At 39.2% G+C, this 22,623-nt stretch overlaps 1 protein-coding gene across 1 annotated transcript; it reads left to right on the top strand.

Moving 5' to 3' along the window:
• The first annotated feature begins 7,317 nt into the window (after positions 1-7,317).
• Positions 7,318-22,081, top strand: GPATCH1 (G-patch domain containing 1). Its single transcript, XM_053952946.1, has 20 exons — positions 7,318-7,415; positions 8,384-8,518; positions 8,719-8,804; positions 9,191-9,351; positions 9,685-9,782; positions 9,915-9,973; positions 10,299-10,544; positions 11,285-11,432; positions 12,156-12,235; positions 13,268-13,472; positions 14,108-14,395; positions 16,119-16,300; positions 16,672-16,799; positions 17,065-17,198; positions 17,526-17,695; positions 18,331-18,538; positions 19,244-19,354; positions 19,830-19,954; positions 20,469-20,614; positions 21,775-22,081. The coding sequence occupies exons 1-20, from the start codon at positions 7,343-7,345 to the stop codon at positions 21,794-21,796; spliced, it is 2,805 nt and encodes a 934-aa protein (XP_053808921.1). The 5' UTR covers positions 7,318-7,342; the 3' UTR covers positions 21,797-22,081.
• The last annotated feature ends 542 nt before the right edge of the window (positions 22,082-22,623 follow it).

The raw sequence follows: 22,623 nt of genomic DNA, 5'->3' as shown, positions 1-22,623 counted from the left end.
CGCCCCACGGCACCGCCCGGCCCCACCTCCGGCGGTGGCGGGGAGGAGCTGCCCCGCCCCATGGCGCTGCTCCTCCGCCGCCCAGTGGCTCTGTGGAGGTCCTGGCAGCGACCCCCGCGCCTCGGCCCGTAGAAGCCCCGCCGGGATGGCTGAGGCGCCCCTCGTGCGGAGACGGGCGGTGGCTGTGCCTGACTGAGAGCGGAGCCCGGTGCCCCGCTGTGCGGTGGCGGCTCAGCTCGCTCCTCCTCGGCCCTCCGGCCGTTCTCCGCTGAACCGTGCCGGAGTCTGCCCGGCCGCCTCGAAGGCGCGGCTCGCCTCCTGGCGCTTCCCCGCGGCCTCCCGCGCCGCCGAGCCTGGCCACAGCCCCTGGGGGCGGCCACCCGGAGCGGCCGCTCCCGGCCCCGTGGGGCCGCCACCAACTTTCCCTGGGGACCGCCTCGGGGAGGCGAGGTTCCCCGCGGGTGGCTGCCCCTCAGAGCGGGCTCGTTGCTCCGAGAGGGGCGCTCCCAGCCCCGCGGGTGCCGCCCGCAGCGAGGAGGATCACCGCGGTGGGGCCCAGGGCCCTCACGGCCGCTTGGCACTGACCGCGTTGCGGTGGGTATCGACTGCCGGCGCGGTTCGCAGCACCGGTCTCTCCCTGGCCCCTCTGGGGGCCCGGCCCCCGCACCCTGCTCTGGGTAAAGGCTGGAAGAGGTGCCGGAGCCCGGGCCCCTGAAAAGGGCAGCGGTGTCTCAGTGAAGGGCAGGGCTGGCTCTGCTCCGGGAAACTGCTGTGGGACCAGCCTCAACATTGCGGAGGTCTGCAGTTGTTCGTGCTGCAGAGACCACCTGTCTGAAACACTCCGTTGTGTAACTGATTTCACAAATGTTATTGGACACGCAAGTGTCCAATATTTGGACACAAATATTGGAACTTGCCAATATTGGTTCCTATTCCTAGCCATGCCTAACCTACAGAGCTTGCCAGTTCCAAATACTGGAATTTGCCAATATTGGTTCCTATTCCTAGCCGTGCCTTACCTACAGAGCCTCCTGCACATTTAGCATTCAATGATGCAGTACTTCAATCGGTATTACCTAACTTACCTTCCTCCCCACCTCTCCCGGCCTTATTTATCTTTTTTTAGCTTTCTTTGAATTATGGTGGAGTTGTGTCAGGCAAAAAAAATTGAAGAGAGAACATTTTTTTTTGTCAAAGGAAAAAAATATCCTTGGAATTATATTCTTAATGGAAACTGTTCTTTGAAAATATTGAGGTCTCCAAAGGTTTCTACAAGGCAGGCTGGTTAAACTGTGTGTCTACTGCATGTTTTTAAGGAAGAATACTAGAGTCAGCAACTCAGAAATTGGGATCCACAGATTTGCTGTCTTGAAAGCAACTGAATTTTGTTTGTTGTGATTTTGCTCACTCTCACCTCACTATTTTTTTCCCCAATAATTCTAAAGATACTGGATGAATGTATCAAAATATGTATTAAATATGAATAGGTGAAAGTAGGACTCTTGCTTCAATTTCTAATTTGAGTGTGTAAAAATGTTTTAAATTTTATCCTATTAAAAAAGGTAGTTATCTGACAAAAAGGGGTTTAAAATTCAAATCTTGCAAATCAGTATAAAACTCCAAAGCAATACATAGAAACTAGTTTAAGATAAGTGAGTAATTTGCCAGGCAGGCTGTGCTGATACAATGTGCCAATTAAAACAACATTAATGTAACCCTCTTTGGAGTTTGCACTGCTGTCACTAGCTTTATTGAAAACTGACCTCATTGAAAGGTTACAGCTATTATTCCAAGTAAGAGCCTGTAGTCAGGCCAAAGGCTCAGTTAACAAAAATTATGATTATTGTGGTTGTGTGTGTAAAACACAAATTTGCAGATTTCTGCATGATACAACACCAAAGACACTTTCAAATATATGCCGGTGACAAAATGCAGTGTTTCTTCATTGCTGGTGGATTCTTTGAATAAAGCAAAGGCAGCACATCTAGTAAGTTTCTACAGTAAAAGCAGGAGTCCAAGATAGCTGGCCTCCTCCCTGTTGTTAGTGTCTGGGGTGTATCACCCAGCAGCCTCACAACTGCCAGATCAGACCGTGCCTCCCCCTCGCTCGAATAAAGAAGGGTATTTCATCATGACTGCATTAGGACTGATAGAGTGTTTCTTCACTAAGTCACTGTAGGTTTTGTGAGTATATATTGAACGTAGGTTTTTTTGCAAAAGCACATATTGATTGTATGGTCTCAGTAGTGCTCAGCTGTATAATGACTGAGTAGGAGTGCTCTCTGACCCTGGAATGTAAATTGCAGCTTAGAACATTCCAAAACCTGATTTATGCTCAAAAAAAAAAAAAAAAATAACATGTCCCTGCTCTTCTCTCCATCTTGTCTCCAGTAGCTTTTTGGTTGCTGTTAGATTTCCTACATAGAGTTGGGTTCATACCACAAACCTTCTCATGATTACTGCCTGAGTCAGAAGGCTTGGTTGCTGCATTGTAAAGATTGAGAAATATAGGCTAGAAATACAGATTAATGCATTCAGAAAATGGGTTGTATAGATACAGATGTTTGCTCAACATTTACTTTTAATATTTGAAAAGAGTCAGTTCTGTGATCTGGTGAACTGGACATGCACTATCTGTAAGAAAGCATCAAATGCTTGAGAATTTGCATCTAAAGAATATCAATATGCTCTTCGTGTGCTGAGGCTTGAGCAGCAGGCCTAAGCCAGGGCTGACTTACAACCCTGGGCACTGTGTGACCAAACCCATCAGTATTACTTACCTAAAAATAGATGACCAAGACACTTATGCCAGCTGTTTAACACCAAACAGGCTGCTTTAGAAACTTTCCCATAATCTTGTATAGTTATCTGCAAAAAAAAAAAAATAATTTTAAGAAACTTTCCCAGCTGACATTAATAGAGGTTTGTATGATATTTTGTATGTTTGTATGATATTTTAGGGCAAACCCACCCCGCTGAAGCCTGGGCTCTGTCCCAGGGTGCCACCAGATCCAGGTGTTTCTGTGCTAAAAATATAAACAGGTCACTTTGACTGGCTGATTTGGTTCTATCAAAACTGGACTCCCTTTCAGGGCGAATGTGGAAGCCTCACCTATGGGTGGAAGCACCATGTAGAATTTTCCCAATTGACAGGAAGAGTTCTCGAGGTCCTCTCTGCGAAATGGGGCTCACCAGCAATTGCAATTGCAGACTCTGGATGATGGTAAAGTATTTAGGCACTTGGTGATCTATCTTTCTCAATCACTGTTCTCTTTCTTGTATGGTAATGATTAAGCATTACTTGCTTATTTTTGCTTGTTGTTAAAGCTGAGTGGTAAGCTTATTGTTTTATTAAATGTATCATTTTACTTTTGTGTTGCCTTACTATTCATAGGAAAATAAGACCATTCTCTCCATTGGTGTCTGTGTCCTTTAAGTTGCCCTGTCAATTGGCAAAACAGTTCTGCATGAAGTGTTGAATCTGAAAGAATTGGTTCTTATCTCTGCACCACCTCTCTGAGTTCTTTCCAGAAGAACTCATCATCTCCTGGTTCTTAGCAGAACTAGGTGCTAACTGGCTTTGTGCTTTTTCACAGATAAAACAGCCAGGTGATGGAGACAATGACCATGCTGGAAACAGGCACATAATGGCAGACCTTGAGTTGTCCCATGTTTTGTGCCACAATAGTAAAGGTAAGAGGGATGAGAACTGGGACCAGAATCTGAACACCCTTGCCGCAGACACATTTATATGATATATACCTATATATTTCTCATATGTTTGTATCACTCCACTCGTTCTGTCAATCCTCTCCTTCTTCTCCTGCTCCATCTCATGAAAAAAATATGTGAATATAAGAAAGCCCATCAATAGTCTTCTCTTTGGCCGCTAGGAATTAGTTCCAGTTTGGGAAATTAATTTCCTGCTGGGGGACTGGTTATGTATCATTCCATACCCAAGACAGGAATCTGGCTGCTCTCTGGAGAGACAACGTTTCTTATCTCCGATTTTACAGACCTTTTGGCTATATGGTGATAGCATGTCACAGACATCTTTTGTCCCGGAGAGACCCAGAGGCTTACCAGCAAAAGCACCTTAGAGTTATACTGTATGAGGGGAGAAGTATGCATCAACTCCTGCTGCTTCTCAAGGTAGGTTTTTGAATTCTGAACCTGACATAATAGGAAAATTTGTTGGTGGCTTTGAATATTAAAATTAGATTCTGATCAGAAGGAGAAAGATTTTGTCAGTAATCATGAGAGCTCGTAGCTTTTGTCAATAAATTCCACTGCAGTGATTTAGTTGAGTTAGTATCATCCTTTATTTCTGAAGTTTGCAGTTCTTAATGAGCAAATGTCTGCCTACTGTAAGCAAGTACTAGGTGAGGAATGAGGAAACATCATCATAGGTCGATTTTTTTCCCATTCTCTTTCCAAATAGTATTTGTGGGGAGCAAAAAAAAAAAAAAAAAATTGCAAATTGCAAAAATAGGGCATGAGGCACAGTAGCAGCAGTGATGTGAATCTGCTTTGAGATGGAGTAGAAGATTTCCTTACTAAGAAATTTACTGAGGAACAATAAAATGATCTGAAAATGGTACACAAACTCAGTATCAGGACTTTAGATAAGCACGAGATGCTTTGCTATAGGTGCAGTGCTCCACTGCTGCTTCTTCAGCTTAGAGTTATTAAATGCACGTATTAACTGCAGCATTATCTTCACTGAAATCCCATTTACTATTAAATATCTAATATGCTTTGCCTATTCTACTGTGAAACCACATTGGAAACAAGACATTGCAGTTTACGTGGAAACTAAGATCAAACATGGGCAAAATCATCACCATTTTTCCCAGCTAATGCCTTGCCTTTAACCGAGATCGACAGATAAATGTCTGGGTATTTAAGAACAATATGTGTTATCTCTTTTTATTTTCCAGCCCTTTAAAAAAAGAAAAGTAGCACTTTGGAGAAGCTAAGGCAATGCCTCAGGGGCTGACCTTCAGGTGACTGTTTTGTCAACTGATGCAACAGCCCTGAGCTGGCAGGATGAATATTCAGAGAAACATTCCCATTGAATGCAAAATAAGGCAGAGATGAATTTATCTCTTTTTATTGCTTGTAAAAATATGGGAATTTTATACTTCCTGTGCTTATGATTTTGGGTTTTTTTTTTCTTTAATGTGATTTTTTAAAAACTCTTTCGATTAATCAAGATTTTGCTTTTTTTCTTTTATATATCAATTATACCAATTTTAGTCTGAAGCTCCCGTGACTCACATGACTTAAAACTAATCAACAAATCTATTTAAAGAAGTGGTTTTAAATAATACAACAAAAGACATAGCAAGACACTTCTATGCCTGATCTTCCCGATGAACCAATACAGAACCAGATGTTCAAAACTTTGTATTGGAAAACAAAAGCCTGAAGCCTACCCATGGCTTTAGGAATCAATTTCAGCCTTATATCCACTGGCAAATATGTGAACTTTCATTCAAAAATGCTTTTTTTTTTAACCAAATTTCTGTAAAAAACTATTTGAAACCTAAGCTATTAAATCATAGTAATATTTTAGTTTCATTGTGATTTAAAAAGACATTGGAATTATTGTCTTATGTAACAGCTACAAATAGCAATTGTCACCTGGTTTAATAATTGTAAACGAGAAAGTTTACCATGGAAAAGGAAATACCACTGGGATACAAAAGTGATTCTAATCTGAGAAAAGACTTAACGGAAAAAAAGCTTTAGTATTTGATTACCCCAACTCTTTGAACTGATCAGACAAAACACTCAAAAGATTTTCTGTTAGCATTGTGCAAAAAAGGTTTATTTAAGCCGGTGTGTTAATTCAAAGTCACACAGTATCGACTATTCAGGAACAATTCTTTCCTAAACAAAGAGAAACAGCAAGTATGCTAACAACTCGTCTTGGCACTGTGTGTTCTAGCTAAGTGCTTAGTAATGATGAGAAAAGACAACGCACGTAGATAGTGGCTGTGGCTTCTACTATATTGGATTTGAGCGAATTAGAGACCTGAATGAAACAGTACTCCCCATTTGCATGGAACCGTGTCAAGATTTCCTATGGAAACCTGAAGTCACGTGCAACTCCGGCAGTTTCACTTTGAAAAGAAACCAGTTCCATGTAAACAAATGCAGATAAATAGTGGGATGGAGAATACACAGAAGTCGTACCTGTTAAGGGAAGGAATCTCTGAAGACTGTGTTTTGATTTATTTTCAAGGATTTCAAAGAAATTTATGATACTTTAAAAAGTTGTAGACTGATAGCATCTTCAGCACAAATCGAAGCGTTTGGTTTTTGGGTTTTTTTGGGGGGGGAGGGGGGTAACAGTGGAAATCAAATCCAAATGTTGAACACTTGGGTCCTGCTGGTGAATATTGGTCTTTGTACAAAATACATTCAGTAAACGTTTCTTTCTAGATGCAGGACTTCCTAAGGAGGCTCAGAGATTCCTGAAAGCGTTCACAGATGAAGCTCTTTGAGGGAAGATTTGAACGCTCAGACTTCTGCCCCGTTTTCTCTGCAAATTCTTCTTGAACAGCGTGTAAGACAACGTGGTTAGGCAAATTTAGCCATGTATTTGCTTAAGTGTACAGTGAAATCCGCAACACCGTTGATTTTGATTCAGGGAGGAGTTCCCTTTACACCTTGATTTAGATGAAATCTGTTTGTCAGAGCCCTTTTCCTAGCCCTGAGCCTGAGGGGGGCTGATGTGGTGCACTCGATGACTGGAGGGAGTTACCGCATGGCTGCTGGTGACCGGGAGTTTGACACTATGTGCAGTGGGTCATTTTTAAACACACCAGTCAGCGCTTCGGACCCATGATGTGGAGCCGCACACGGCAGCGCCGCAGAGCTCCCGAACCGCTGGGGCTGGGGCTCTTCCAGCCAAACACGGCTGCGCTGGAGGGGCCCGTGCGCCCGGGACAGGCTGCGGGCCCCGCCGTGCCTCCCGCAGGAGCGGGCACCGAGGGGGGCCCGCAGGACCGCGCTCTGCCCGGCGGGCAACCCCAGTGCCGCCATGAGGCCGAGAGGCGCTGAAGGGCTCCGGGGCGCTCGGCGATGCCGCCGCTCCCGGCCCGCCGGCGGGGTCCCGGCGGTGCAGGCTGCCGCTGCCGCTGCCGCTCCCGGCCCGCCGGCGGGGTCCCGGCGGTGCAGGCTGCGGCTGCCGCTGCCGCTCCCGGCCCGCCGGCGGGGTCCCGGCGGTGCAGGGCGCCGCTCCCCCTCAGAGCCGTCCGGGGCCGGGCGGGGCCGGCGGCTCCGCCTCCCTCTTGTGACGCCGCCGTGTCCCGCGCGGCCACCGTCGTGTAAGATGGCGGAGAGCAGCGACAGCGAGGGGGAGGACTTGGTGAGCTATGGAAGCGCGCTGCAGCCTCTGCAGGAGGGTAAGGGACCCCCGGGTGGTTCGTCTGCTCCTCCTCCCTCCCTCTGTCAAAGCGTTGTGGCGAGCGCTGGAGAGCGGCCCGGCGTGAGGCGCTGGGGCCGGGGTATCCCGAAGGGCCTGCGCGGTCCGGTCCGCTCCGGGTCGCGGCTGAACGCCCTGCAGCCCTCACTGTGAGGGACTGTGGCGTGTGGGCCCAGCGCAGACCTGCTGCCCCTTCCTCCTGCTGCCGCGGGGCGCGGGGCCTTTCTCGGCAGCCGTGCTGTGCTGCGAGAGGGTCTGGCCCAGCCGCCTGCGAGCCGAGCGGGCAGAGGCCTGCTCGGCACCAGCGCGGTTCGCGGCTCTGGCTGCCATACCCCGCGGCTTGTGGCGGCTGCTCTGGGTGGAGCTGGGTGCTGGTCTTTGCTTCTGTCCTCCCCACACCCCAAAAAACCCAGTACAGTTCAAGTGTACGCATTTATGCTAATCTGACTGTCCTATGCTTATATTGTTGAGATGGACAAGGCAAGGACTAATGTACAGTTGTGATTCCCAAGTCTGTGCCATTTTATTGAAGAAATATTGTTTGAAAGAAGTAAATGTTTGTGTCAAAGTCTGTGGCTTTTGTGTTTTGTTTCGGTTTATACACTTCTGATGTGTATTTTCTCAAGCAATTACTGAAGTGAAGAAATCCTGCCAGAGGTCTTGCATACTTAAAAATTAAAACTTTCCTTTCACAAGAAAAATCCAATGCTCTCAGAAGTCAGTAGAATTAAGAATTTTGATGTGAACACTTCATGCTTTTCCTTTTTCAGTGCTGTACATGAATAGTTGCAGTGGAGCGGAAATAAATAAAACGTGATGCTTTCCACACCAGGGTGACTAGTGTTTGATCCTGTTCTTACTTGCAAGGAAGAAAGAGCTTCTGGAGGAAGTGGGAAATCATTCCTTCGTGTAAAGTTGTGCCTTACTTTCTGGTTTATTTGATTGCAGGTGAACGAATTAAAAAGCCAGTCCCTCTTCAAGAGCAGACTGTTAAAGATGCAAAGGGACGATACCAGCGTTTCCATGGTGCATTTACTGGTGGCTTTTCTGCCGGCTACTTTAACACTGTTGGTACAAAGGAAGGTACGTTTTTTTCCTGCTATTCCTTACACTGTGAATAGTTGAAATAGTATTGCTGAAGTTAGTTCTCCTGGAGTTTTTGGACTGTAACTTTGTACATATTCCTTTGATGTATCCTTAAGGTGTAAGGTTGAAATGTTTGAAGTGTTTTTGAATACTATGTTGCCTTAAGTACCTTACTTAAATATTTTCCTTCTTTAAAGGATGGACGCCATCAGCTTTTGTATCATCACGGCAAAAGAGAGCAGGTAGAACCGTTCTTGGACCAGAAGACTTCATGGATGAAGAGGTAAATTTAGAAAGGAATAGAAAACTTGTGTAAATAGTTGCCATGACAGCAAAAATTGAAGTAAACTTGAAATTACTTCTTGTATACAGTGTTATTTTACTAGGTTATATAGACTATTTCATAGGTTCACTTAAGAAGCTTCTGTAATGTCAGTATTGAAAAATAAAACCAGAACTCAACCTTTTCACTTTATCAGAAAATGCAAATACTTTTGAAACTGTTTAAGATATTTCCACTAAAGTTATTATGAAAACAACTGCATAAGTGGCTTGAGAAAATTAGCAAATACAAAGGTCATATGCCATTTTCATTACATTACTATTACAGTTAAGTAAGAACTTGAGGGATGTTTAGTCTAAATGTTTTCATTTTGTGTATGTTTCCAGGACCTTAGTGAATTTGGGATAGCACCAAAAGATATTACAACTACAGATGATTTTGCGTCTAAAGCTAAAGACAGAATAAAGGAGAAAGCCAGACAGATTGCAGGAGTGGTTGCTCCCATTCCAGGAACCACTGCATTTGATGATTTAATTGGACCATCTAAGTAAGTAAATTTACCTGAAACTGTTGATTTCACTTAGAGTGTTGTATTGCTTAGAAAAGTAATGTTTGACCACCATAACTGTGAGACTGGAAGATCCTGCAGTGTTACATTTCCTAAGTGGCCTCCACCTGAATTTTTGTTTTGAATGTGCAGACTTATACCAAGTAAACATTTATAAACTGGCAGGTAGCGTGTATGCAAATAGTAACTGATTTTAAAGTGGGATATATAACTAGAAGTTCGAATATTTTATATGTACATTATTTATCAACAAATAAGAAAAGTGTGGTTTGAAGTAATTTTTGGTTTTGTTTCCTTTTGTTTTCTTTTTAGAATAACAGTTGGGGTTGAACTGTTACGAAAAATGGGCTGGAAAGAAGGACAAGGAATTGGACCACGAGTCAAAAGAAAGCCACGGAGACAGAAACCTGGTAAGTTCAGGGAAGTTCCTGAGCTAATTAACTTTCTTGTTAGTAGAAAGTTAACATTCATAGACTGATTAGAAAGTTGATTTTAAACCCTCTTTTTATTAATGTAATATGATGTTATGTTGTCTCTTACAGATCCTACAGTGAAGATATATGGTTGTGCATTACCACCTGGACTGTCTGAGGGTTCTGAGGTATTGTACAGGGAAAGTGCTCTGTTGGCTTATGTAAGAATATGTGATAACAGATGAAAAAAATAAAACTTCTTTAATGGCCTTGAACAGTATTTTAAAATGTAGTTGCAAATCTTTTTAAAAGTGTTTATAAATACTTCCTATGCTTAATGTGAATAAAGGTTTTAATATCTAAATTTCTTCTTTTGCTATGTAAGAAGTTACGGTTCATACACAATTCAGGAAATGCAAACTTGCCTAGGCTCATGCTAACTGAATGTTGTAAAAGCTCAACATACAGAACTTTTAGTCATATTTGCTCTCACAAACCTTTATTTTGTACAAGGATGAAGAGGATGAATACCAGCCAGAGAATGTGACGTTTGCACCGAAAGATGTCATGCCTGTAGACTTGACTCCGAAAGAGAATGTCCATGGACTTGGCTATAAGGGTTTGGACCCCTCACAAGCTTTGTTTGGTGTGTCTGGAAGAGAACACCTGAATCTTTTCACTGGTGGTTCTGAAGAAACAAGCAATTTACTTGGTGATCTGAGACATAGTAAAGGGAGAAAACTAGGTATTACAGGTCAGGTAAGGACATTTTAAATGCATTTTATGATTAGTGCAGTAAAACCCACATACATTTTGTTTTAAGTTAAAAGCTCCTAATCATTGTATTATTGTAAGACATGTCAAGCGTGGTTTGAGAATAGGATTTTTTTAAAACTTATTTTGAAGATGTGGAAAAACCCTTAGAACTCTCAAATGCCTTCACTTATTGAAACTGTAAAAGACAACTATAAAACTACCTGACTCTTGAGAAAAATGTTCTGTGTTATTTTGATTAGGTAAAGTTAATATTCAGTATGTTTTTAGTTTGTTTTTTGTCTATTGTACTTTCAGTAATGCTGTATCTGTCAGCTAGAGAGGTTTTGTGTTGTAGTTCTTACCTAGAAGCACTGCCAGTTTCTGTTTTCTCTGAATTCTACTTGTTTAATTTCCCTGTTAACTGACATATTTTTTACTTTTGAGAATTCAACCTGCTCTTAGTCAGATTGCACATGTTATTTTGGCAGAACTAGTCTGCTGTCCTTGTCTTGTACACACCAAACTTGCTGTTCCTCCCTGCCAAGGGAGTGGAATGTGTTTGCTTTTGTGCTTACTGAGGTGTAAAGTTTTTTTTTCACCTCAGTTTCTGTGGTGAAACTGTACATTTTTCCCATTGTACTGTAGGTTTTATATAGATGAATAGATATCTGTGTAGATGTGTTCTGATATGTGACTTAAATGTTTTTACACTTTTGAGTTCTCATTTAAAATATGTATTTTAGGCTTTTGGTGTAGGAGCTTTAGAGGAAGAAGATGATGATATTTATGCAACTGACACACTGTCAAAATATGATACAGTTCTAAAGGATGAGGAGCCTGGGGATGGCTTGTATGGCTGGACAGCACCGAAACAGTATAAATCCAAAAATAGTAAGAACTGTTATTCTCTTTAAAAAGTGAGTGTAATATGGAGGGGAATAAAAAAAAAAAAAAAGAAATGTAGTCTGTATTTGCCATATATTTTAATTTTCAGCCTTGATATCTGAAAATTCAACTAGTCCTTCTTCTATATTTAAGTGTTCAATTACAGAAATGATTTCCAAAGTCTTCCACTAATCCCAGTGTAGATTAAACCCTCAAGGCATATTTTCAAAAGGACAATATGTGCTGCTTGGTGAGATACAGGGTTCAGTTTCACTGAAGAAAACAAGTGATTATGAATCACAGTTACAAAATATGACCCAGCACTTAAAAAGAGAACTTTTTTTTTTAGCTGAATTTCTGTATTTTTAGATAATTTTTGTAAATTGTATCTTGGTACCACTTGATTTTTACAGCACTGTGTAAGTGCATGAAACACTGTTGTAATTTCTGGAGTACCTGTTCACATTAGTTGTACACATTAATGGCACTGATGGAGTGAACAGTATGGATACTGTTCACTCTAAGCCATGTTCAACCTTCAGCAGTCACTCTGGGAGCAGGTTTTAGTTGTGCAATACTAATCCAGAATCAGAACCCTTAATTTTAAATGAAAGGTGGTGAAGACTAACTACAATTATGACTCATAATAGACAGTGACATATGGAAAATATTCAGAAAAAATTGCCTAACATGCATGCTTTAAGTATTATATCTGTGATCATTTTGCAGGGCCTGAAAGAGAATTTAAATATATAGGCAAAGTCCTGGCTGGTTTTTCCTTGGCATCAAAACCATCCGCTCCAATCAAGGTAAGCAGACAGCGATATTTTATGTATTAAGAGTAACATCATTCATCATGTGAACTGTGCAGACTCTACTGCTTCTTGGTGTTTTTCTGTTCTTAGAAATAAATGCTTTGGTCAGCAGTAAAAATTGCTGAAGGAACAAAATTATAACACTGGGGGCTATTCAACAGAAACCTAAAATTTATCAGACTTCTGAAGATATTTAAGCTTTGCCTGAGTACTGGCTTTGAACAAATGCCTTCCACACTATTCACTGCTATTTGCCATAAAGTTGGAGGAATGGTTTAATTTAACTTAAAAAAGTAAAAAAAAATTACATATTTTGGTTCTAGATCTTCCATATGTAACATTCAGTTTTCTGTAAAAAGCAGGCCTCATGCTTTGTCCACTTTGCTATTTTGGTGACAATTTAATTTCTTAGTCCTGTCTTTAGGTTTACATAATTCAGGCCATATATATTTGCATAAATTAGAATGACAAACAATTGTATGACAGGATCCTCTTTCTAAGGAGGAATATGTGTGTGGTATTTAAAATCCCATCGTATAGGGAGCACAGAGATAACCCTTTAAATAACGGCTTGAATGAAGAATGTGGGGAAAAGCACTTTGAAAGACCTTAAAATATAGTAAGCATGGAAGTATTCAGTAGTCCAATTGATTAAATCATTTGACTTCAGTTTAAAAGAATGGTAAGCAATATTAAAAGGTGTTTTCTCAAATAAAAGCAGTGCATCCTAAGGCTCTTGTTAATTTTTTTGTCACTTAATGTGCATGTTTTCATATTTTTTCATAGTTGTAAATATATTGTCAATATACTTGTTCCCATAGTTTGTATTACAGTGCCACTCACTGACTAGGTCTAAAGGAATTGTTAGCTTGCACTATCTGCTTCTACTGCTGAGATGTATACTGGGAAATTCCTAGGTTGAGCTGACTTTTTCTGAAACACATTTATAAGTCTTGCATACAAAGCTCTCTCTTTCTCTCTCTCTGTCTCAGTGGGTTTTTGTTTTGTTGCCCATTTCCCCCCCAGATTTACCCACCACCTAGCCTGCCACGAAATTACAGACCAGTGCATTACTTTCGACCTGTGATAACAGCTGGGAATGAAAGCTGCCATTTACAGAAGGCATTGGAGGAGTCAACTGGGAAACTGGAGAGTGATCCAACACACCAAAGCAGGCATGCTTTAAATGCAGCTCAGAGGAGGGAACAGCTAGGAGAGACTGAGCTGAAAGGTAGTAAGATACCTGACCATATCTTAGTTTGTGTTTCAAGCATGTTTGTATGTTTATTTATAGAAAGTAAGAATTTGGTCTGGCCATGAGTGTTTATTTTCTAACATAAATATAGCAAATCTAGTTACCATAGCTAGTTACCATTTCACTGTTCAGTTTCATCTCAGCAGTTGAATTGTTTATTTAACTTAAATATTTATATATTTAAATACTTATATATTTAAGAATCTGTATATTCACTTACTTAAATATTTTAAAGACAAAAAGTATGTGTTGGATTGTATTTTGTGTGGGAGGGTTGAGGCCTTTTATGAATATAATAGGCTGTGATAATTTTTTCTGTAAAATGTTTTGCTGAAATACATTCAGACATACTAAGATAATTTGTAACTGTGGCTCACATTTGTATCCGCAATAGTAAACTTTATCAAGTTATATGTAAATAGCATAAAAGATGTAGTAGTGGCCAAATTTTTATTTGCCATGTATGCCATTTTATTGTTAATTTCTGCCTAAGAGCACTTTATATGAATTTATAAACATGTGGTAGGGATTTTTCTTCTACTGAAGCAGAAGAAATAGTCCTAGTAATTTTTCATTTCTCTTTATCTTTTACTGCTTGTTTTCTGCTTTAGGTCCGGCTCCTTCTGTTTTGGAATATCTGTCTGAGAAAGATCGAGAAAGACTCAAAGAAGTGAAGCAAGCATCTGAACAACAAATGAAAGCAAAAACAGTGTCTCAGCAGTCACCAAATAGCAGATTCCAGCTGGCCTCCCCAGAAGAAGCTGCTCACAAATGGCAGATGCTGCTGGGGGGACAGGTAGCAAATGCTGGTTCTAGTGACTTCAAACCATTTGCAAAAAATCCAGAAAAACAAAAGAGATACGAAAATTTTGTGAAAAGTCTTAAGCGAGGAGAAAAAGGTAAAATATTTATTGATTAATTTTTTTCTTCCCCTCCCCCCCACTTTTTTTTAATTCCCAGTGTGTTTTATATTCACTGTGAGTTCTCTTCCTGAATTCCACAGCATTTAGTCTTTTCAGGACCAATGTTAACAGAAATCTTACTGATATTTAGTCATGCTGATTTCAAGAGAACTGCTCAGTTATTCAGTTGTCATCAAGTCTTGATTTTAGGCATTACATTTCATAGTTCTGTGATGCAGCAGAAGTTAAGTTCTGCTTCATTTCCTGGATTTTCCCTATTTCATTTGCCAAGGTACACTTCAGCTTTGGTCAGTGGAACAAGCCTTTTAATTTAGTTTGTTTCTCTTCAAGGAGTTAAATTGACAGATCATATAAAAGCAGAAAGATGGTTAGGTAACAGTAGAATCAAAAGAAAGCCCTTAGCCTCTGCACCAGGGGAAGAAAAGAACCCTGAAGTGAATGAAGTACTCCACACTTATCAAAGCTTCTATTGTATGTCCTTCAGATACTCAAGCTTCTGCTGTCACTTATGTTCTTCTCAGAAAAATTTATGACTGTAAAAACACAGCATCCATTCAGACTCTTACTCAAAACCAAAAAACATCCAACCTGCTTCATCATCTCTTTTCATGCTGTTTCAGTCTCCTTCCATTTTGTTTAGGTTTTTGATATTAAATGATACTGTGGTTTACCTTAGATTAAATTAGGTACTTGAGATACCTTGTGGTGAGTTCTCCAGTACTGTGATTTTTCTGTAAGGCATAAAAAGCTGAAATTGATCTAGGGAGTTCGTCATCAGCCCATGACTTTAAATTGCCTTGAAATAAACTTTAAAAAAAAAAAAAAAGGGTTGGATTTTTTCCAGATTTTGAAGTACACAGGGGCTATTGGGGAAGAAGAAAATGGGCCCCAGGGAAATGACAGAGGAAAGTATATAGTGACAGGTAGAAAACCTGGGTGTGTTGATTTAGTTGTGGTTTGGGGTTTTTTGTTTTGTTGGTTTTTTTAAGTCCTTTTCATTACATAAAATAAGTATTTTCTGGTTGCCACATTGTGACAGACTACTTGAGCTTTGAGTCCATAGTTCCTCTGTTCAGGACTGGGATTTTCCCTGGGTCAAGTTGAGTATTCCCAGTTATGACAGTAAGTCTCTCTCTAACCATAATGATGAAAATGCAGAAATGTAGAAATAACTGGAACAGCTAAAGGTCTGCTTTACTGTAGGTGCATTTGCTTGGCTGGTGTTATTTCCTCTTCCCTTTGGGACAGAAACTGAACCTGTTGCTGTAAACCTGTGTGCAAACTCTGTATTTATCTGTGAGCACGTCGTAGACCAGAAAGCAAGTTACCAAAGCATAGTCAGGCTTAAATTCTTCTGTTCTATGTTTTAGGTATATGATAAAGCTTTGGGTTATACTTTTTGTTTTAATCACCTGTTAAATCCATTAAGTATTTTGAACATTCTTTAAAGGGCAATGAGTAAGGAATCAGTTTTACAAGTAAAATTACTTAAAATATCAATTTTGCATTTGGAAAATGCTGTCATTCATGCTGTCTTGAAAAACGACCTCCATTTATCAGGAATTAACACAGTTGAGATTAATACTACCCTTAAGCTAAATATTCATTAAATACTTGCAAGAACGTTATTTTTGTTTGGAAAGTGTTGACCCAAAGTAAGCTGTCATCTCTGCTAAGCATTTCTCTCCTCATCTTACAGGAGAAAGACTGGAGCGCTTTTTTGACCAGAATATGACGGAGTGGGAGCGAGGCAGAGAACAGGAGGAGTTCTTCCGTGCAGCAATGTTCTACAGATCCTCAAATTCAACACTCTCATCCAGGTTCACCCGGGCCAAATACGAAGATGATGTTGACAAAGTTGAGGTTCCTCGAGACCAAGAGGTATTTGCTGCCTACAGTCTTTTAATACATTGGAGCTGCAGTTGTTGCAGCAGAAAAGCCCTGACTTTTTTCTTTTAAACTCTCATGAAGATATGTCACTATTTTGTTGCCCTTCTGTTAGCAGCTTTTGAAAACACTTGGTGCATACAGAGCAGTGATTCGTTAAACAGCATTTAAATATTGATGGATTTGTCCTGTTGATAAATCTTACAGCAGTTCAGTATGTTTTTTTGAGTGTAAATTCTGCAATTTATTCTGTAAATTAATTCTGTAAATTAAAGAGTGCAAATTCTGCACATTGAAATTGTGTATTAAATACATTATATCTTTTAAAAAATTATTTATCAGCTGTAAATGTTTGACTTTTTCAGAATGATATTGATGATAAGGAAACAGCTGTGAAGATGAAGATGTTTGGCAAACTCACAAGAGACAATTTTGAATGGCATCCTGATAAGCTGCTGTGTAAAAGATTTAATGTTCGTGATCCATATCCTGAGTAAGATAATTGATACTTATATTTTAAAACTTTTTATAAATACGGAGTTTTTAATTTGCTTGTGGAAAATCTGTGGAAAATTTCTTGTGTCATAAGGTAATACAGAACTGCCCAAAGTTTTTATTTGTGTCACAAAATATGGTGACCTCTGATAAAATAGCATGCATTTGAAGGACTAGTCTAGGGGCTTCAACTTGTTGTACCTAATTTGAGGAATTTTCTCTGTTAAAAACAATAATCAGCAAACAATTTTATTTCTCTCTAGTTCTTCTGTAGTGGGTTTGCCAAAAGTGAAGCGAGACAAGTATTCCGTTTTTAATTTCTTAACTGTGCCTGAGCCCACCACATCTGTAACTCAAGCAACAAACGAAAAGATCCAAGAGAGTAACAGTCTCAACAGTAAGTTTGTTACTTTATTAATTTAACTGTACATGAGATAATAGTACAGAAAAGGTATCTTTTTCATTGAGAACCTAGCCACATGATTTTTTATTCATTTAAAAAGCCAAAACAAAGGAATTCATAATAAAAATTCAGTGTCATAAAAACTGAAGTTAGTGGTATAAAGCTAATTTCTTCTACCTAAATGACATTTATAGGTCAAATATTAATTAGAAAGATTTTAAAAATGTCAAACTGAAGAAGCAGAGTAATTTAAAATCAAGTAGGCCATGAAATGCAGAACAATTTGGCATGCAGGTGATTTGAATATTTTGGATGTTTTAGAACCAAAGAAATCTTCAAGGTGGGATGTATCAGATAAAGAGAAGGAGAAGAAAGATTCTATCAGTGAATTCATTAGTCTTGCTAGATCAAAAGCTGACGTTCAGCAGCAGCCCCCAGTGCCAGCAAAAGAAGAATCTGGAACAGGGACAACTGAAACTCCTCTCACTGCGGTGAGTTTACAACAAGGTTTGAACTTAAAGGAAATAGCTGTAAACCTTGACAACCCAGAAACAAGATGGGTTAATACATTAATTGTTCTAACACAGATCAGTTTGCACAAGAACCAGCTCGGATCAGCAAAGGCATGAGATGGCACGTTGAAGAATTTTGAGGTTTTAACTCTGGGATGCAAGATGTTTGCAGCTTACCGCTGATTATACTTGAAGTAGGGCTTAAGAGAAGAGAAAATGAGCTAAATTCAGTCACCACTCTGCTCACAGGCACAGAATGTATTTATTTCTCCTTTCCGTAGAAGAGAGTGCATATTTTGAGGAGAAAGGTGATGTTTTCCCTTTGCTTACATTTAGTATTATAGAATTGAAGTTTGAATTAATGAATTAGAATTTATAATATCTGGGGATCTGTTTTCACAAACTGCACTACTCTTTATAGGACACTGGCTGAGTTCCTCAGCGTTTCAGAGCTAATTACTATTTGGGACTAAGATTGTTTATTTCACAGCTATTGTGCCATCCAAATGTTTTGTAAATACCTGTCAGCATGCTTGAGGTTATTCCTTATCAGAGAGAGATTGTTCATTTCCTTAGTGCTTAAATATAGTTTGCTGTGATGCTATTTTTAGCAGGTAGTTGATGAAGATAAGAATCAGGAGGAAGAAAGCAGACGACCACCCATGGACTTATTTAAGGCCATCTTTGTGAGCTCCTCAGATGAAAAATCATCTTCCTCTGAAGAAGAGAGTGATGAAGAACAGCAACCAACTACTTCAGAAAGACAGTCAGAAACCACCAAGCAAGTTGACACAGCAGACAGTTCTTCCTCTAATTTACAAGGTAGTACTTAATGGATGTTGATTTTTATGCAACATAAAATAAGTACCTTGTAAAAGTTCCGTTTTTGAATCACACATTCTTGGATTGTTAGGACAATGCTAACCAGTGCAGGTAATCTGAGATTGGTAGAGCTGGTCGTGTAGAAAATGCAAATAATACAGCACTGAATAAAGCTTTGCATGTTACAGTGTTACTAGCATTGCCACCTACCTTTTGTACAGCACAAACTGCTGTATGGAATATGCCTGTTACAGAGTGAGGGGAAACAAAGCATCCAGTGTAAGAACATACTTAAAATGAAAATACTTTGTTCACTACTGTCACAGTTGGTTCTATTAACATTTAACTTTTAGTGTTTATTAACCTTATACATCTCATGGAGTTTTTTATTCATTCTGAGTAATGGAAAAGTAGTACTGTTACAAGAGGGAAGCAAACAAATATACTAATAGCAATTAAATTAATAATTTTATAGTTGAAAATAATATAATTTTATAGTTTTCTTGATTAAAAAAAAAAACTACAGTATGTTGACATGTTTCAGAATGTCAGCTACCCAGTTGGCCAAAGAGATAGAGGATGCTGATCAGTTTGCTTTCTTAAAGATTTTTAGAAAGCCTCCTTGAAATTTATTCAACACTTCTTAGAAAAAGTGTTTTCTTATTTTCCTTTCAAATATAGCAACTTTTGTTTTTTTTTTCATAGAGAATGTGACTGCTTCAACTGATTCTGGCATTTCTTCGTTGCCTACTTCAAAGCAGGAACTGGATGCAACAGAGGAATTTGGACCAAAGTTGCCACCAGCTTTTTCTTCTGGTAGGTTTTGTAAGCATCTAGAGTGTAAATTCTGCACATTGAAATTGTATATAAAATAAATGATATCTCTCTTTAAAAAAAGCATTTTGTGAATAGGCCATCTATCTCTTAAATGTGTATGATGTAAACAGGCATCACCAAACGTTTTGTTGCCATGCTATGACCCACCAACAGGAACATCTTTGCCTGTGTATCAGGTTTGTTTTAAGTCTGTAGAGGTAATGATAAAAAATGGATGTGAAAATATAGGACAGCCCTGCAATTTCATTTTTTAATAGATTGCAAAGGCATTTATTTACAATAGGGATGTTGCAGATAGGAGTTTTAGATACATAATTTCCTTTTTGAAGCTGGGGGTTTTATTTGTTTAACTATCATATTATGTTAAAAGTAATACAGAGTGTAATAACCAAATTACCCTATTTTTGTCAGTTTTTTTTTTTTTATTCTGTATGCATTTTGCTTTGTTCTTTAGGCACTACTTGGCAACAACAAACAGAGATGCCAGCAACTTTTCCTGGGCCTAGTAGGAAAGAAAAACATAGGAAAACCAGAGAGAGGCACAAGACTAAGAAAGAACGCAAACGAAAAAAGGAGAAGGTAATAGATTTAAATACTGATTTTTGATTTATTGATTCTTTGCTCTGCCTTTCAAAATGTTTTATTATTTATGCCTGATTTAGAAAAAATATATAGTGAGATTAGAATTTAAGCAATAGAATTTCATTGATGTTTTGAAACCAGAAAATTACCCCGCGATGATGCTGCTTTTTCCATATGCACATATGTGACTACAGGTACAGTACTGTGGGTAGTTTCATGTTCTATGTGGAAGATGCCAAACACGTTCTGGGAATTGCATTCATGGCTTATATACAAATAAATGTAATGAAATGTCTGCTTTATGAAGAGTTGAGTGCTTGGATTAAATGAATTTTGGTTGATATATTTTTTTTTTAATCTTACTCTGAGTAGTGGATAAGAGTCATTGATAGGTGTTCTGTTTCAGTTAAGCTTTGAAAAGCTTACTGAAATGACCTTTTTTCTTTTGTTGACATTCAGAAACCCAAGTCTTTCACAAGGAGATAAAGGATTATTTCTGTTCTTTTTACAGAAAAAGAAGCATAAGAAGCAGAAAAACAAAGGAAAACACAAGAATAAAAAATCAGAAAAAGACAGCAGCTCAGACACTACAGATAGCAGTGACAGCCTTAGTGATATGGATACCACAGGCTTGTCGCCTAAAGAACTTCTAAGAAGGTAAGCAGAAAGGTTACTCAAACACTTGAAAATTTTACAGTGAATAACTAAAACATCAATTTATGAGTTGTCATTCTAGTGAACCTATTTGCAGCAAATGTGAATAGGCCAGTTTCATTATAAAGATAAAATATTGCTCACTTTGGTGAGGAAAGAGTACAAATATTAGACATTTTAATCTAGAGGGTAATTAATTTTAGGACAGAAGCCTCTTAAGGTAAAGACCACTAAACACACAGGCCTAGCAGAGCTAATGGACATTATAATTAAAGATGACTGATATTTTTGGAAGGTATTTTGAATTGGAATGAAAAATTGAACTAGTGCAGGTGGAAATTAATATTTTCATTTATCTACTTCTCTTTACTTGGGAACATTGGAAGAAACATTGTCTGCTAAGATTCCATTCAGATTGATCTGTTGTGTGGCACCAATGCTTAAGCTAGTGTGTGCTTCAGCAAGGCACAGTGAAGCAAGCAGAACAATACTTGAGTCATGTACATGCCTTCTAAATTTAGACACTGCTATTACATTTTTATAAACAAGAGACTTGAAGATAGTGCTAACTAATAAATGTGAAAATCAGGACAGCACATTTCACAATATTTTGCACACACTTGAAGTAAAGTAGAAGAAGCCTAACTGTCTCTAGTGCAGATCATAGTCAGCTTTAGAAATGTCCCATGTGGAACTGCAGTGGCTTCTGTGTAGTGTCTCTGACTAGCTGAAGGAGAAGTCTCCAGGTATTTGTTGGATACCACATCCATCTGCTCTACTGGCAGAGTGACTGGGGTCAAGGTGTGGAGTGGAAGGGGCAGGTACCAACTGGCACTTGAAAGGACTCTGCCTTCCATTCCTTTGGAACTGAGTGTCAGTTATGTATTGGTGTTTTCATACTAAAAAACAAACTACTACTTGGGTTTCTGAATAGCTGAAACATGTTTCTATGCATTTTGCACGAAATAGATTTCTTTGTACAAGCAGTTGTTTTGGAATCTTCACATTTGCATGTCCCTTATAATTGAGAAAATGTTTTTAGCTGATACAACTCAGATCTCTCTCTCTGCCACTAAGGTTTAAGAAACTACTTAAGTAATGAAATATTCCTAATGTGGTGTGTGACTGTTTAGTGACTTTTTCCTTTTTGTCCTCCCTTTCAGATTAAAACAACTTCAGTATTGAAGAGCTCTCTTGTGTTCTTCAGTATTGTGTGACTTGATCTCAAATTTTTGATCTCCTCTGTGATGGTAGATCAGTGGTGTATAATGTGAAGCACTATAGCTACAGTATTCATATTGAATTTCTTTGAAAGTAAATGTACATATGTTTATGATGTTTCGTGAGTTCAAAATGTATGGATGATAGAACATTGAAAAGACCCCTTTAAGGGCATAATAGTCTGAAATACTGCAGGCTCTGTTTATTTAATAAAAAAAGCATTTTAATAAACTTTATTAATACAAGTAAGTTTTGTTTTGTGATAATTTGTTATGCCTAGGACCTCTAAAACGCTGGAGAGTCAGTTTCAGTCTGAGTTAAGTTAGGGAGTTAAAACTAAAGCAATGTAAAATTTTTATTGGGTGCAAGTATTTTATTCAATCTAATGTAGAATTTCACATTGCAGTTTTTGAGTATCTGGCTGTTACTTTTGCCTCTCCAAATTGTATAACATTTACTATAGCAGCTCTAAACCAATAACCTTTGACAGAATCACAGAATATGCTGAGTTGGAAGGGACCTCTCAGGATCATCAAGCCCAAGTCCTGGCCCTGCACAGTTCATTTCACATAAATTATCACAGCTAATCAGCTAAAAAATTATGTATGATTTATAACCTGCCTCATTTTATGTAGTTACAAAGAAAACTGTTCATGCTACTTCTTGTCCGCAGTTGTCATGTTGTAGAATAATTTAAATGTGAGCCATGAAATAATCCTGAGCTGCCTGGAGGTGGTGGGGAGCAGCTCTGGGGCAGCCCGGAGGCCTGGCAGGAGCTCTGGGTTCAGGTG

Source organism: Vidua chalybeata, chromosome 11, assembly GCF_026979565.1.
Source record: "Vidua chalybeata isolate OUT-0048 chromosome 11, bVidCha1 merged haplotype, whole genome shotgun sequence".
NCBI classification, from domain to species: domain Eukaryota; kingdom Metazoa; phylum Chordata; class Aves; order Passeriformes; family Viduidae; genus Vidua; species Vidua chalybeata.
Note: the sequence above shows the minus strand (reverse complement) of the source record. Positions and strands in the feature narration are given on the sequence as shown.